At 41.2% G+C, this 18,180-nt stretch overlaps 1 protein-coding gene across 8 annotated transcripts in view; it reads right to left on the minus strand.

The window, feature by feature from the left end:
• Prox1 (prospero homeobox 1) overlaps window positions 1-18,180 on the minus strand; it is a 55,652-nt gene that overhangs the window by 14,941 nt on the left and 22,531 nt on the right. For 7 of the 8 annotated variants that reach the window (XM_074048346.1, XM_074048347.1, XM_074048341.1 and 4 more), the window contains exon 4: window positions 13,405-13,599. The exons of the other annotated variant lie outside the window; for it this stretch is intronic. In XM_074048346.1, the coding sequence (XP_073904447.1) occupies window positions 13,405-13,599 (195 nt within the window). The remainder of the gene's footprint in view (window positions 1-13,404; window positions 13,600-18,180) is intronic. 8 annotated transcript variants of the gene reach the window in all.

The raw sequence follows: 18,180 nt of genomic DNA on the forward strand, positions 1-18,180 counted from the left end.
GATGGACAGGGATGGGGAGGACTCTGGTCTTGCCCTACTTTGATTAGGAACATTTCATTAGGAGTTTTCCTCTCAGAAAGTATTCAAATGTGTGAAGTGGAGAAATCCATTCCTGCTTCATGACACAACTCACCAATCAGCTCTATACTCAGATAGAAAAATAAGCACTGTAGTCAGTGTACCAGTTTGCCCCTAACTTTACATCAAGGCAGCCCGTGAATGCTGTGCCACAACTTCTTGATAGTTCTTTAAGTTTAACATTTGCTACAACTACCAGCTAAGGAGGTAAAAATAAATAGGGCCAAGCTTGATATCATTCTTGGATGGGAGATTATCCAAAAACAACATGGCGCAAATGCTTCAATATTGTGCGAAGGGAAGCTGGAGCACAGATAATCCACAGTTACTCCTGTTTCGTTGGAGAATGCATTACGTGATTGTTTTTCACAGTAGCTTTCTCTTCATAATTAAGCTTTGCTTAGGCCAATATTAAAACAGGTCTGCATGCCCTGAGTTCCTGTTGATGGATCAAGGTGCTTAAGGAGGGGCTGAGAGAAGGTGGGTCAGTCAGGACAGTGAGAACATCATTGCTTACAGTAAGCACCAAAGAAAGCCCCTGCAATATGGACAGTAATAAGGCACAGCTTCAGAGAGCATCAGATCATAGTGAGTATTGGTGCTCTGCTGGCAATAGTTTAGGATACTCCAAATAATCTCTGGGTTGTTTTGGGGAAAGGATAGGGATTATCAGCTTCAATGCTATCCCTTGGTTTTGACCACAAGATCTTTTTATTCTATCAGAGAAATTTTGTTTTGTATTTTTAGGGAATTCTATTAGTCTCTCCTCCACAATAACCCTTTGCAAATCTAAGAATGAGCTGTACATTATCCCTCCATATTCACAGGTTCCATATCCATAGATTCAATCAACCTCAGATCAAAATCATTTGGGAAAAAATTGCATCTGTACTGAATGTGTACACATTTTTGTCCTCTTCATTATTCCTTAAACAATACAGCACAACTATTTCTATAACAGTTACTTTGTGTTAGGTATTATACATAAGCTAGAGATGATCGGGTGCAAATCCTATGCCATTTTATAGAAAGGGGTTGAGTATCTTGGGAGGGGGGCCTGGAAACCAAACCCATGTGCATACTGGACTATATTTTTACAGGTATATGAGGCTTCTGAAGGGCTTCAAAAATGTTATTTGTAAAAAAGGTAAATAGTTTGGAAAAGCAGAGAAAGAGATTCCAAAATGGATTCAGAGGCACTTGGAAATGTCATAAGAACTCCACCAACACTTAATGGGTCATGAGGTAATATGTGGGTTGGGGGATCTTAGAGGGCTGTCAATACCTGGCACTGGCTCTGCAGAAAGGCAATTTCAGAAGTCTACACACAGATTATCTTGCACACCTTCAAGTCATGAAAATGACAGATCTTTGAAAATAGTCTCTGTATTAAAGGAAATGCAGTGGCCTTGAAACTATAGCCTTTCATCTTCTACCTACTTCAGCACCTGGTCATTTCTCTGCCTTCACTTCTTACTCATCCCTGCCTTGTTCTTAGTGAATAAATAACCTTTTACTAACAGTCACTTTTAATACTGGACTTAAATTTTAAAAAAGAAAACTTAGAAAAAAATAATTTGGGTGTACTAATCATAAGAAATTGCAAAAGTACATATCCAAATGACTTATTTGGGAATTTAATACCTACTCAGCACAAACTCCCATACAAAAAAAATCCCAATGGAAAAGACTTTTATGATCTATATGACTAACAATCCTTAAAGGAAAAGAAGTATTGCTTTTGGAGAAATTACCAAAGAAGGAATTGATATCATCATCTCAAACAGCTAATGCTGTCCTGAAAGAGATACGTCATATATTATATAGAGATCGCTGATTGCCCGTGTGAAGTGTGGCCTACATGGACTGCATGGGACAGGTACACAGACTCTCAGTTTATTTAAATCTGAAAAACAGATTTGTATAGTTTCAAACTGTACAGTTTGAAAAAAAGACTTAGTTTTTTTAAATCCTAGAAAAACCAAGAGATATGGACTCCACTGATAAATGTCATCATGGTTTGGCCAAGTCAACAAAGTGAGCAGCAATAATGATTGGTGCCATTTAGTCAATAAATTGTTTATGAATTTGAAAAATTAGTCTCAATAATCCCAATAAGGGAGTTGCCATGTCTCTAAGGGCACTGTTGAGATTTAGATCTGCAAAGAGGGCCTTGGGAGAAAACGAAAATGAGCACCCTGGAGATTCTTACTGAGATAATTAAGCTGTGGCAGAGTCACTAGGGTAGAAGTGGCCCCACGTGGAAGCCATCTGGACTCCCAGGGCCTCCACAGTCACAGCTCACAGCTCTGCTTTGCGACCAGGACTCCAGAGACTTTCATTAGAGAACGCAGGATGTCCTCTATTCTAGAATCACAGAATTTCAGGGTGAGAACAAAGCTGTGAGTCTAAGCTCATCCATTTCCAGGTGAGCAAAGTAAAGCCTAATGAGGCAGGTGTGGCCAGAGCTAGACCTTCCTTCCAGGCCAGAGTTCCTTCTCTCATTCCCCTGGCCTCTTCTCGCTACTCTTCTCATCTGGAACAGAAGACTCTAGAATCCCGTAGCAGTTCCAGGCTGGCATGGCCCTTGACAGTCACACTTGGGGCAGGAGGAATCATTTTCTCTTTTTAAAACCAGTTTTGCATTGAATATTTGTCCCAATTTGATGACAGCTCCCTGCTGGCTCACTTGTTTATTTTCCTATTTAGGAAATGATGTGATAGTTGGGTTACTGAAGATGTAGCAGTGACAAGGTTACATTTACTTGGCCCTGCAAGCCAATGAAAGAAGACACTTACACAGCACTTACTTTGTGCTAACTAACTCATAAGGACTCATTTAATTCTCACAACCCTGTGAGGTAGGCACTTTTATATCCTGAACTTATAGATGAGAAAGCAGGCACAGAGAGGGTAAGTCACTTGCCAATGTTTTACTGCTCAAAAGTGGTAGAACTGGGATTCAATCTTGATTTGACTGGCTCCAGCATCCACGTTCACATGTTCTACACTAGTATTGATCCAGCGCCACTGACAGTGAACATACTCCCCAGAGCATTTCTTTTTAAGATTTCAAGGTGATGCTTGTATACAAAATAATATCCATTTGTAAGTGAACATTCATTTCCTGCCTGAGAATTAATATCAAATGAAGAAAAATCAAAGCTTTCTCCCCATAGTTGTCATCTTTTATATATAAGAGACCAAAAGGGTATCTCCTCCTGATGTCAAATACCCCAATACTTTATCTATAAAAACACTGAAAACATCTAGGCAGGAGGGTGAACCTATCCATTCTTTATTGGCCTATTGACACAATCAGATTTGCCAGAATATTTGCCAAAAATCTGATAAATTGATCCCATAAGATCATTTAACCAATAATGCTGTTGAGATGTCACTCAAAAAACCCAACTTCTGAGGATAAATTTGTGGAGGAATCCAAAAAGTACCATTAGGTGTGCATGAGGCACAATCACCAAGCTGTAGAGCGGCCACCCACACCTGGAATTCTGCCGGATGGCTTAGTGGCTGTAACTATCCCTCCGAAAACTACAGGCTGGCCGGAAGCGCATTACGGAGGGCAGCTAAAATGATCAGGGACAGCCCACTTACTGTATGAGATTAGGCTTTTAAAAAGGATTAGAGCTCCTTAATCTGCAGAGATGAAGATTAAGAGGGAGCAATGATCAAAGTCTATGAAATCAGAAAGGAAACAGAGAATATGGCTGCAACCCTGTTCACAAATCCCAGGATATTCTAACAAGGGATATCCTTGTGCAATTCAAGGGAATCACTTTAAAAGCCATAAAAAGAGGGTACTATTTTCACAGCAGGTAATAAATTTAGAGAATTATTATCTTGAGGACTGGTATATTCTGAGAGTGGGGTTAAGTTTTTAAAAGGTTTAAACAAACTCATGGGTGATAAAACCGTAGTGTTCTAAGAGGTTAAGAAAATTCTAAGTGCATTTGTAAAAGAATCAATGAAGAGCGCCAGCCTCTCCTGACATGCTTCCTGCCCAGGGCTAACACAGGGCTGGGTGGTCTACTGATCTGACCACCTCTGTCCTCACTTTATCAACTGAGTTATTCATGAATATTTGGAACAGGGCTCATGTATATTCTTGTGCCTACTTTAGTGTGTGTTAGGAACTCTCGGGATATACAATAGCACATCTCATTCCTCAGAGGGAATTTTCCTTACTCCTTACCCAGGTCTTTGTCTTAAGGTTTTGAATTAGAATTCAGGACAGTGGTCTGACCATGACCCTCATAAAAACAGAAACAATCCTTTAACTGTACATCAAAACTGAAACTTAATGTTATAGTCTGAAACATTTTATGTTGCAGTGATCAGGGCATTAAAAATTGCCTAACTCTATTGTGGAATCTGCTCACATACACTAACAATGATCAACTAATTCAAATTTAAGGGGAAATGAAACATACCAATCATGTAGAACTCATCAGGGCCCAAGATAATAAGCTCTAAAATTGACAGCAGTTAACGTAGAAGTCAGCACACCTTAACCTGAAGCTAGGGCTCTGGTAAATATATAGAATAAAACTTTTCAGAGGGAACTGTTTCTGCTCAGTTTCCAAAACAGCCAAGTGTTAATCACTTTAAGTATCTAATAATAGGTCATTGTTGGGGGCTGGGAGCCTATGGCAGCAAAAGGAGGGGACAATGGATTTTGGTAGAGGGTAGAGTGGCTATGAAGATTCCATTTAGAGAAAAGGAACCTCAGACAACTGCAGCAAGTGCTGTGAGGGTGACAAATATTGTCTTACCTACATTTTAAACTGCTTTCAGAAAATTGTCCAAATGGGGAAATACGTATGAGTCAATGAAAGAGCCAAAGAAAGAAAGGAAGCAGGGGTAAGAAATGGGGTGGAGGAGAAAGGCATACATAATAATCAACAATATCTAATAACCCCTAATTCTAACCCTGTCTACCATCATCAACGGGAGGCAATCACTTGGTATCTTTTCAAATTGCAAGTTTGAAAACCCTAGTCCTCGTGGTGGGGAGCCCCACAAAGTCATTATTCATGTGGAGAGGTGGTAAGAGGTGGAGATGGGTTCAGGGGAAAAGAGTCACCTTGATTCTCATTGGAGATTTTGGAATGATTTGGGCAAGAAAACTAGGACATCTGGAGTTCAGAAGTCAAGGCAAATGGGGAAGAACCAGGAAGATGAATACATGATCATCAGCCACACAAAAGAACGGAGCAAAAAGAAGCCTGGATTTGGGCACTGGCGTCTGGCAAGGAGGCCGGCAGCAGGGCTAATGAAGCATTTGTGGTGTGGGACGTTTGCCAGCGCCACAAAGAAGATGTGCTTGGGCTCTGCAGATGTGCCAAGGCCCCCAGAGCAAAATAATGACATAATCACCATCAGTGTCACAGACCAGACTGTACACAAGGTGACAGGGGAGGGGAGGTCTGTAATACACACGCAGGGAGGACCTGCCATGGCCCACAACGGCTGCGGCCCTGAGGGCTGGGATGCACTGAGCGTCTTCCCTACAGATCCAAGTATACATCGTAAATCCCGAGGTGAGGCGGGCACCCATCTTTGTTGGGAGTTCTCCACCCAATCCCAGTTACTCCTAATGAGGCAACAGAAATCTGAAAAGCTTCAGAGAGCCTTGGACTAAAGGGAAGAGGCTGAATAAAGAGGAACAAGGGGAAAGGGGCAACCGTTTTGTGAGTCCAACTCCGCTGTCTCAGCGGAGTCTAAGCCAACCCTCAGCACACAACCTCACACATAAATGAGACGGCAGACGTCAATGACTCAGGCTGTAAAGAAAATACAGGAATATTTTGGGGTAATAGTTGGGGAAGGGGATAGAAATTAGCAATAAATGGACCACCTCAAAGTGAGGGCAAATGCAAGCACAAGGCATGAGACAGCCACCTCTGCTCATTTTAAACACCGTTTCCCAGCAGGCTGTGTCACCTGCCCGTGGCTCTTGCTCAGTAAGGTGGGTGTGTTAGTACAGCTGTCTGGCTTTTAAGTGACTTTTGTCAGTTTGAAAGTGAAAGTCTGTTTGAGGAGCTGAAAGAACAATAGCTCTGAGCCCGGAAGAAGGGCTCCAAGCACAAAGGACTTGGCTTACCCTAGTGTCCCTTTTCATTGCTTCTCATGAAAGATTCATCAGAATAACTTTAATTTTTCATGACCCCCTTTTTGGTATGACTATATTAGTTGTGTCAACGTCCACATTCAGGTTCTCTTTAAATACCAAAAGGTCTGTTGTGAAATTGTTTTCAAAGAGCAATGGAGACAGAGTCGATTGTGGCCATCCTTCTCTCCCTCCAAAAGAAATCTCTCTCAGGGACACAGATTTCCTCTCAATATGCTTTCCTTTGGCCTTGAAGCTGCCATGAGCACTGCAGTGTAGTGGGTTCTTTTAAACCTTACTAATTTGCTACTTCAACTGCTCCTCAGAAGAATGATTATATTTGCTTTTCTTGGCTTCACTTATTTAACAGAAACAGTAATATACTGATCACTAATAGATGATTCTCCTTTTCCTATACTTCTCCAACAGTAGCTCCACATTTCTATCTTTATTTTGTGTTTTAGCCCCAAATGGGAGGTGATGGAGGACAGTTCGTATCTGTTTTATGACAAGTTACAAAATAGCATTGATGATGGGTTTAATAATCTACTTTCAAGAATTAAACTACAACGTTTCACAAAAAAACAAATATTGGCAAAAATATTTATTGTTGCAACTTTATATTGATTTATGGAGGAGAGATGGGGAATAATCATTAAAATTTCTGCCTCATGACTGACAAAGAACCAAACAGTTAAAGTTAAATTCCCTACTGGGAGTATAATGAGAAAATTTGATTTAAAATGTTAGCTGCCACCTGAGAAAGGATCAGTAACTTTAGCAAGCTTTGCTTTTGCTAAGTGAGTTTGTTTAATCCAGACGAAATAAACAGACTGGATTTCAATAGGTTGTTAGAACTTTTGCAGACATTTAATCCAGGATGGGCTGAACACAATGATGAAATCCCACGAAAGCTCCAGCCACCACCAGCGGCTCTCAGAAGGGAACTTGCGTGTTCTCTCCCATTGATAACCCTTTGTGGGATGAAGAAAGAGAGCGAGGCAAGGAGAACTGAATGTCAGACAATAGACAACCCTCCACACACTGTTCCTGGACTTTCCTCATCTCTGAAGGACAATTAATTATGAAGGCCTTAGGGGTAGGTCGAAGCCAGAGAAAAACCCACGGCTGGCCCAGCACTCCAGCCACCACCTCTGTGTTTGCTAAATGCTTCGCCTGTTGGGGTACAGCCACCGAGAGAGCCAATAGATCATTGGGGTGGCGGGGAGGGAAGGCGGGAGGTGAGGGAGAAGAGCAAAGGATTTTTTTTGTGTGCGCCTGCCCTTGTATAATTCTATTCTCACTGTGAACTCATCCATACACAAAACACAAGGACAATTTTTTTTTTTTTTTTAAAAAGAGAAAAGCCACAGGGTAGGTTACAGTCAGAAACAGGCTCTCGGTGGTGTGTTAAAAAGGATGGTCTTTTCACCAAATCATTTCACAGAGGCAAAACAGACAAACACAAAGAGTTGAGACTTTTTCTCCTACATTAAATGGAGTAACTGATAAGGTCAGACATATGATACCTAAAGACATGAATCTGTGAACTCTTGAAGTCAAAGGGCCTCTCTGTGCTGAGGAACAATCTTTCAAAGGAAATAGATCATAGAACTCCACTGAACCCACTTTAAACTTTATGAAGCAGGAGGAGAAAAAGCTCTAAGTAGGGAAGCTTGACAGAAGAGCCTTGAACTATTTTCTGAAGGAAAGATGAGACCCTCCCTAGGCTGCCACAAAACATCTTTTTTTTTTTCTAAAGGCTCCTCTGAACTTTGATATGTGCCAAGACACTGCTATTGAAAGCTGTATAATTGTGTGCTATAACCACTGTAGAAATGCTTTGTTCACCCCAACAAAGGACAATAAGCAAAGTGAAGCGACATTACGCTGTATCTTTTTCTTTAAGAATGTAGAGAAAGGTCATGGAATGCTATAACTAATAAAGCTGTTGAGTAAGGAGGTTTTTAAAGTTGATCTTACTGTGCTTGAATGTAACCCAATGACAAAAAAGACACAGGGAGCTAAAAATGCAATGACATTACCAAATAGATGATAAATCAATGGGCCCGCTTCATTATACTGATGAACACCTTGAATCTCAAAAGGACAGAAGTACAGAAATGAAGCCTCGGACACCCACACAGGGTGCTCCCCTCCCCCTCCCAAGCTCTTCATCCCCACTTCCAGTCTACAGTCTGGCCTGATCTCTCCTTCAATTTCAAGCAATCGTTCTGTAGAAGGAGTATGTTCCCAGACAGCCATGTGTGTACATATATTTAGAGAACATTCATTTAGTCCCTTAAAAAGATCAATTTGGCTTGTCAGTGCTGGGACTGGCAAGGGAAGAAATGGTGTTTCTTTTCCTCCTCGCCACCCACCAAGAAGAGTGTGTTGTGTGATTTCGTTTAAACAGCTCAGTGGCTTTGAGGCCAAAAGATGGCAATAGCAGTAAAAGGTTTTCACTCACATGCCAGTTTGCCATATGATCACTCATATTTAAGTATCTATTTGGAACAGAGGGAAGCACTTCTTAAATCTACCTGTCCTCATTCTTCTTTTAAAAAGACCACAATGTTGAATGAAAGACTTCCAAATATATTAAATCTTCTTCATCGTGGTTCGGTTGAAAGTAGGAGTGGGTGGGGAAAGGCGGCCAGCACACAAAACATATTCAGTAAGTGTGTGTGTTTGTGGGGGGTTCTATAAGAAGGATGCTGCTTTTTTCTATTTTCAAGAAGGAAGTGAGAAAATGCGGAAAGAGGTCTGTGGAAGTACCTCTCTTGCCTGTCACGTGTCACCAGAAAAATGTCAAACCCACAGACTCTGTGATAGAGCACCTGCCCAGTGAGATGCTCCACATATCAATTTAGTAGGAAGTGGCATTTATGAGCCCACTATGAATGAATCAAGTTCCAGTCTATTTATTTCTAAGCCTTCCACCCAAACCTGGGCCATAGTGAGGGCGAGGGAGATTAGTCACTCTTACTGGGAACTTGGACTTCTTCCTGTAGGTAAATGACTAGTAACTGAGTGGCCTCCAATGGATGCCTGGCTTTCCACTGTGGGGGAAGGGAGGGTGAGCAATTTCATGGTACTCAGACTGAGAAACAGTGCAACTCACACTCAGGCCATCCCATCCCCAACCTCTGGGATCATTCTCCTTCTCTTAGTTCTAGAATGTTGCACCCAGCCTAGGATATGCAGTCATACCTAGGCTCTTCAGACTTCTTAAATAATGCAATTAACCTTTGTGAGGTACATAAATCAGTTGCTCTAATTGACTTCTTGGCAAAACAGAACTGGCTTTAGAACCTGACAGCGATCAGACCCTTCCATCCCCACTCCAATTGTGAGGGAAACAAACAAAAAACCCCAATAAAATCCAGCTTATATGCCCCTAACATCAGAAGTATCACTATGATTTAAAAACTGGGAAAGAATGCCAAACCTTCTTTCCTTCCCCATAAAAAAATTGGTTTTGGAAGCTCTTCAAAGTGAAGTGAGAATGAAGCACGGAAATATATACCATAACACCTGGAAAGACAAATTTATTGTTGCCAATCTCATTAAATGTGCGAGGCAGGAGTGAAAGATGCATCTCTTAATTGCACACCCCTCTCCTGCATAGCTCTGCAAACTTACGTTCAGAAGTGTGATGCCCCACTGCACCCTCGGTCATGGAGTCAACTTTCCTCCCTTTAGTACAAGCTAAAAGTGTCATTCATTCTCCCCCCTTCTGTGTCTTCTTCCACATCTCCTGGGTCATCTCAAACTCTCACCACCCTAAGTCTGGATGCTGTGCCAAGAATCTTGGCAATTGTGTAAACTGATACAAAAGGCAGAGCAAGCTCTCCTGTCACTTAGAAGGTCCTGACTCATAAAGGCCAGGAAACGCAGGGTCCTGAAAAGGAGAGAGCTGCAAGCCACTCCCTCCTTGCCAGTGATAAACTGTCTCCATCTGCTTTATTTTCCCGCAGGCCAGGGGTCAGCAACCTCTCTAGCCTTGAGAGCCATCAGCAGCAGTGGCTGAAGGGGGGATGGGACTAAGCAGTGACAGAGGTGCCACAGCAAACTATGACAGAGGCAAAGATGGGGCAGAGAGCCCAAAACAGACAAGAAATAGAGATGAGAAGGAAAGGAAGGAAAAAGTCCCAAGGAAGAAACGAGAGTCAGAGCCTCTTCGTCAAATCCTTCTTCCTTCCCTGCTAGTTCCACCCATTCAGAATAACTTGAAAGCAGTAGAGCTTTAGGCAAACTGAAGCATTTCTTGTTATTTTGCTAGTATCTGTGTCGTTACTATTAGCCACATTAAATAAGTTAATATTGGTAAAACACTTCAAAGAATGCCTGGGACATTAGTAAATAGTCAACAGATATTAGCTATTTTATTATCGCTATAAACAACTGATTGAGAAATATAAAAATGCAAACAATAAGACGTTTTATTATTTGACCAGCTAATAATCAGGTGGGTTAATATATTCCTTTGCAATTGACTGGATCTTTGAACATTAAGTAGACATAACTTCAGTCTCCCAACCACGTTTCTTCTCCACTTAAAAACTGAAAGAGAAACAAGGTGCACAGGGTCTTCACTTTGCCATCCTCTTCACTTGTGCCTATTGAAACTACGGGCTTATTTTACTCGATCTTAAGAGGAGAAATTTCAATGTAAGAGCAAAGCAGTACACGTGCTATCAGCTGAGGTATTTGTCTAGAGGAGCTGGGGCTACTTTTGGCTCACAGCCACAGCCCACACTGGTAAAGCTACAATGATAAGAATGGTGGCTTTTTAAGCATGTCACTTAAGCAGTGACCTCCATGCCCAATAGCGTGGAAAGGGAGGGATTCCTTTATCTGAAGCTTTAGTAAGTAAATGTGCCCAATGGAGGGCCTAAATGAAAAAGCATGGCATGACATTGGTATCACATGTGGTAGTGAGTACACATGTGTACACATGTGTGAGCATGTGTGAGGAGTAGACAGGACCACATTCTTGAGTCCTGCCTCCTACATTTCTGGAAAGAGCCTGGTTTTTAGTGAAGGAGGAATCAGGCCCAGAATAGTGCAAAATAACTTGTCCCAAGTCACATGAGAAGTGACAAAAATTCCTGCCCAGGCCCCATTCTCCTTGCAGTGCAGCAGTCTTAAAATAGACACTGCAGATAAAGGAGAGGTGGCCTGGCTGCAAGTGGATATGATTCACAAAGAGAGAAATATCAGATGTTAATCATATTATGGAGGATTTAGATGATGCTAAATGGAGCTGCTTGTTGGGTACTTCTTGATGCCAGTGTCCTCTGTTTGTGTCATTCTGGTCCTTGTGCTGAAAGTAGGAGATTAAATTCCAACCAGGTAAGGTTTAAACAACCCCACAAATCCTAATGTGCACTTCAGGGATTTGTTCCCCTGAGTACGTTATACAGCTCAAGTGCAGATGTCATCTTGTGAATCTTGGGCAAATCTTTTATGAAGCTTGATGTACGTTGCCAGGTGAATATTTATATCACAGTATAATGTAAATAATTCGCTAGCACACAGTAGTGAATTATTACATAGGGTATAGAGTTATAGACTTATTAGAAAGGAGGGAGAAAGAAATGAAGCTACAAATAAGATTTCTTTAAAAAGTGAAGATCATATTCTCCAGCCTTGGGTAAAATTTGCTGAATTCTGTCCAGATCGTAAACAACTGAGACAGGTTTTAAAATAGAGGATCAGTACACCCTAAATCCCTTCCTTAAATGAGTTCATCAAAAGAAAAACTTCGTTTAACATATGTTTGGCAAGAAATATATTGATCTTGGAGAGCAAGTTATTTTAACTTTCAAGGAAAAACCATGACCTTCTGAATGCTAAACACATACGCAGCTCTATATAAACCACCATCAGTGCTCTGTACTGCACAGGACAGTGAAAAGAAGGGTCAAAATGAAATGGGTGAGCAAGAAGGGTACTAGGTGTCAAGGCCCTTTACTGACAAAACCAGACCATGTGCCCCTTCTCTTTCACCATTAAGAACTTCCTGATTATTCCTAGGTACTTATTTATAGGAGAAAAACAAGACTATTAACATAAGATACCTGTAGGAGCAGATTAAAATTCCTACTCTCAGGATGGCACAGCATCTAGCCAAGAAGATACAAGAAATGGACCAACTCTGTCAAGCCGTAGCCTGTCAGCTTGCCTCAGCTGGGGTTCTGAGTACAGAACTCTCACCACATTCCCATCTCCAACTATTGTTGCCTGAGCCCACAGGGCTCAGCAAAATGCCTTTGTGACTGCTGGGAGATTTGCTCTGTTGTCTCATAGAGTCATCACGTGGGGATGAAAACTTTGCTGAGAGGCCGCATTAGCCTATAAAGAAATGCCTTACTCATAACCTCATGTCTTTCACTGTTGCATGGCCATGGCTTCCTGGGAATCGTCCGTATTGCTTTGCGTGTATCTAGAAAGTGCATGCTGCATGTCTAAGAGTGTATGAACAAAGCCAACAGGCTTGGGAAGGTACACATATGCAAAATAAGCAAGTGAGCCTCTCCTCCTAAAACAACACAGAGATAAAAGTAGAAGAAAGAAAAAAAGATGTTGATGGATAGCTATTGATATATATCTAGTAGCATTTCATGCCATTTTCTTCATAATGGAAATAACTATTGATTGAAGCTAAAAAGCATGAAATTACTCCCCCCATCAACATTTCTAGGCTTATTTATTTATTTGCAGTACTGGGGTTTGAACTCAGGGCCTTGTACTTGCTAGGCAGGTGCTCTACCACTGGAGCCATGCACCCATCTCTTTTAGACTTTTTAGAAACAACTTTTGTAGCCACCATTGCACATAGTATGCATCAGCTCCAATGACATCCCAGAACCTAGCTACGAAAAAGGCCTATTGGAGAGGGAGCAAGTCCCTCGAAGAGAAATGACTCTGCATTTGCTCCTTGCCCCTCTCTTCTTTGGAAGAGTGCATCTTCCACACAAGTCAAGGAGCCAGGGAATGGGACCAGAAGTGGGAGTGGTCAGCTCCTCATGATTCTGACCAGAAGATCCTCATTGCTATTTCCCCTGTTACCCTACTTGGGCTTATGCAAGAAACCATCACAAAAGCAGCTTTGGGGACGTCATTAGAGACAATAAATGTCTTAAAACAAGGAAAACGGAGATGACCAAAAACTGAAGATTAGTTCCTACCTCAAAGTCATTTGCTTTGTTGTAATGCATGTTCAGAGCCCTGTAGAGCTCACAGTCTCTGGTTATGGACAGCTCTTCCGTACTGGTGACCCCATCGTTGATGGCTTGACGCGCATACTTCTCCATCTGAATGTAGTAAAACTCACGGAAATTGCTAAACCACTTGATGAGTTGGGAAGTAATGCATCTGTTGAACTGTTAAATTTAAATGTTGAAAAGGGTAAGAATATTGCCATTTTGTCCATTTATTTAAGTATCTGAAGCATTTTTAAAGTTCCCCTCCCCTCTTTACCTGAAAAAGTATGTATTTATTTCCCACCAGATTGTGGCAAGAGGAATAACATACTTACAAAGTAGTATAAAACATATTGAAAATGGAAATCACACCAGGGTCCTATTTTCCTTAACATCTATTCTTTAAAAAACTGTCCATCTTTCAGTAGAGCAATTCACATGAATATACTTCATTGGTGTTTTGAGACAGAGACTCACTATGTAGCTTGGGGATGCCCTTGAACTCTCAATCTTTCTGCCTTAGCCTCTTCCAGTGCTGAGATTGCATGCATGTATACCATGCCCAGCACCTTTGCATAGTTCTTGGGAAATTCAGAATCCTAGGAAGAGTTGTTACTCTCAAGAACAAAAGATGACCCACATCAGTGTACCATAGGATGATACACGCTGATACTGGGTGTGTGTGTGTGTGTGTGTGTGTGTGTGTTGCCAGGGACCAAATCCAGCACATGCTGGACAAGTGCTCTTTCACCAAGTACATTCCCAGCTCCACATCTTTTTTAAAAATGAGGATTCATATTGTCACATGATAGCCTCATTCAATGCAGAAAAATGACTTTCCAATAAAACAGGAATAATCTGGTTTTTTTTTTTGGTAATGGTTGATCCCCAGGCCCTTCCAGCTATGATTCCACTTAGTGTTTGCCCACAGTATTAATTTCTAGTGAGGTCTGGTCCCCTATCCATCCCTAGGGAAAAATTCCTGGTACCTGTTCATCTGTTCCTTGAAGCCAGCTTGGATAGGACCCATGCTCCCTTCCATTGGTATCTATGCCATTTGGGAGGTGTGGTTAAGACACAGTACACAGATGGCCTAGACAGAACCTCTAATACATTTTTTTAAAATGCCAAGTTACTATAACATGATTAGGCTTTAAAACTTTGTTTACCAAGGTTTCCCAATGACCTTTGAAATGAAGATGTCTTCCTGGATGCACTGCAAATGTTACCATCCTTATTGACAGTCCCCTGTTCATGTAAAGGACAGATGTGTCTCAACTTGCCAAGTCAAAACCAATAAATCCATAGCTTTATATCAGGCGGGCTGACAGACACCCCCTGCCTTTTGTCATCACAGGCATTCCCTTTCCTGGGCCCCCAGAAAAAGATGTACATTCATCAAAAATCAACAAAAAGCACTTATCAAACACTGGCCATGAGAACATCCAGACTCCAACAAGATGACAGCTAAAGTGTGCATGGGGGCTGTAATTACTACACAGAAAGTTGTTTCTATACTAGAAAGATAATAAATGAATGAAAATTTATGGCAGAGAATGGAAGTAACAAGGAAACAGAAGCAGGGAGACTGGTGTTTCTCCCAAAAGGCCAACTTGCTTCATAATTGCCATGGAGTTGCAAGGGCCCTTACAGATAATTGACCAGAAAATGATTAAGTCATCAGCAAATCGCTTCTGCTTGCAAGAGTTCAAACATGTACTTAACCTATCCAAGAATTATATTTTCACTCTGTGTGTCTGCTCTGTCTCTATTCAGCCTCGCGGGGAACCCGATTAAAAAGACAACTGAAGGACCCCCGTTATCTGATCTTCTGGTTGCCGATTTCAATAGAACTTAAACCCATTACGATTTGCTGAACTTGGAGTTCTTTCCATTTTATCTCAGCAGTAAAATACACTGTCCAAATTTCCAGACACTGAGATAAGGACTAGAGGCCCCCGTGACGGCTTACTGTTCCTTTTTAATTCTTTTAGAATAAGAAACAAAACATTACAAAATGATAGCAGGCTGTGCACTGGGGAATGAAAATTGCTTTGACATGGAGATTAGGCTTCTGCATTGTTACAAGACATTGTCTCATATGGACAAGAGTACTGTAGAGGGGAAAAAATAGAAGGGTATTTTTTTTTCTAGAATGGTCATGAATGACCTAATGGGGGAGAACAAAAAAGTAAGTGCACTTGCCATTATTTACGAATGGGACATAAAGGGAGATTTAAAGCTTATTGTTGGAGAATGGAAATACCAGAGAGAAAGAATGGACAGAAACAACGGACTCCCCAAACACGAGACAAGCGAAATGACCAGCCCCACCGTTGGAGGAGCAGGGTTTCCCTCCACCAGAAGTGAGCTGAAATGTGCTCCCTTTTTGGTTCCTGGCTAAAAGCAAAAGCAAGCTGTCTGTTTTCCAGATATTCATGTTGGGGGAAGAAAAGTGTTCAACTTTAAAGAGTTAATTTCCCGCGTTCTGTAGTGGCTTACAAGAAAAGGATCAATTGTTCTATAAAGGCAAGCTCTGTAGTGTGTTAATGTGTTACTGCAGAAACTAATCGCTACAATAAAGAGGCTGTGTTTCCACAGTGTACGGGTCTCTGTGACTTTGATTAATGCTTCCCACGGGACATCTCAGCCTCAATATGGGCTGGAGAAACTTCCTAAATATTCAATGAGCATGGTCAAAAGATGTATAAAACAAATCAACCTGACACCTTAATCCAGCCAGGCAGCAGTTGACTCAAGGGGTGGAGGGGACGAGATACATCATTTAACACTGCCGGCTTGAAAGGCTGTGAGCGTCTGTTCTTCAAAGCTGAAATGACACTGAATCTGTTGTACTTAGTGGCCTAGGAGTTATTAGTTTATACATTAAAATCAGCACCCAGTACTGAACAGGAAGGCAGTGCGGCCCATGCACCCCTGGCATCTCTCTCACATGGTGCACTCGCCCTTCTCAAAGGATTTGAAGCCCTGAGGAGCTGAGCTTTTTTGTCTGGCTAAATGTCACTGTGAGGCTATGAAGTTGGCCTCTCCATGAGAACACAGAACTTTGTTGAGATTCTTACTCTAGGGGCTAATCCAAGTCAGCCTAAAGTTCAGCCTCAGAATCCACCACCATTGCACCAACATCTCTACGTTGTGTATAATTTCCTCCAACCTCTTTCTTCCCCAGATAATTGAAAAGCCTCTACCTCCTTCCCCAATGGAAGTCACTTGAGATTTAAGCTCTGTAGCCTTGCCCAGGGGGAAACACATAGGCGGTACATTCCCCTGGCTTGGCTTACAACTTCCTTTTGCACTGTCCTCTATCTGTGGCTTTGATGACCTGATCTAGATTACATCTTATTCATGAAACAAAACATTTTCTGCTCATGATGTTCTCCTGCTTTTTTTTACACATTTGTTTTACTAGAATTGGGAACTGTATAAGATCAAGTATAGGCTATGTTATTTGGACAAGTATCACTTGGTCCCCAGATGCTATGTATTTTTCAAGATACCTGATACATGGTTTCATTTCTGAAAATATCCTAAGGTCCCTTTCCCAATTTCCTGGGCTCTCTCATTTCTGTAGTGGTTTCTTGAAGCCTCCAAAATAAAATTTGGGAATGTGTATTCATAGGTAGAGAAATATCTAGCTTTTTTGATTTGCAAAGAAATACCCACATTTACATATATCTATATAGACATAAGTACTTATAATATATAGCATACCATAATATATACATACATGTATATGTGTGTGTGTGTGTGTGTGTGTGTGTGTGTGTGTATACATATATAATATTGAACATTCAAAATCATCCTTAACATTAAGGAACAATGCTTGGCCATTGTTTTAAGAAAGTTTTGGGAACATCTTGCTTAGATAGACTTTACCCTTCTATGCATAACTTTCTGTTCTTACCAATATAAGCTCAGGGAATCCAAATTAATTTATTAGTAGCCAAATAAAACCAATTAGGAAATTTAAAAATGTATAATTCATTCAAAAAATGAAAGAGAACTGACCTTCAGTGATTTTCTGTTTTGTATTACATGTCCTACTGTTTCCCCTCCATTAGAGTAGATAATTGTTATTTAGCCAGACTCACATATACTTTAACAGCTTCTCTTCTAGTATGGCTAGAATCTACGATCTGAGTACAAGCGATTTTTGAAATAAAATATTCACTCAGATATTTTATGACAATAAATATACAAAGTGGGTAGTTTTTTGTAAAGCTGATTTATTAGACATATTCTGAAGGAACGGAAACAGCTTTATGTGGGTCTGTATTTACATAGTTTTTATGAAACTACAGATCAATAATCTTCCCCGTCTTATCCTTTTTCCCACCCCACATATGCACACACAAAAACATTAGTGTTTCCAGTCTTTATATCTACTATTGGGCCATGCTGCTGCCTCAGAATGGCTGGACTTTCCACCCTCCAGGTGGCTGCATTTCAATGGTGGGTGAGTGATCCCTATGTGTGCAGTTTGTAAAGCTCTTTGGCCTCCTTCTGGATGACAGGTGCTTTATAAATAAGGTGTTGTCAGAATTTTGTCACAACACCACAGGTAACTATACTAAGAGGAGTGAAGGCGGTATCACAGACACACACATACACACACATATGTGGCACACACAATTCTTTCTTCCCTCTCCTCTGTGTCCCCCTCTTAGAATCAAAGGCGCTGTGAGGATGGGAGGATTCCTTGGAAGACCACCTCTGTCAGGTTCTAGCAGGCTCTAGAAA

Source organism: Castor canadensis, chromosome 11 (assembly GCF_047511655.1).
Source record: "Castor canadensis chromosome 11, mCasCan1.hap1v2, whole genome shotgun sequence".
In the NCBI taxonomy this organism is placed as follows: Eukaryota; Metazoa; Chordata; class Mammalia; order Rodentia; family Castoridae; genus Castor; species Castor canadensis.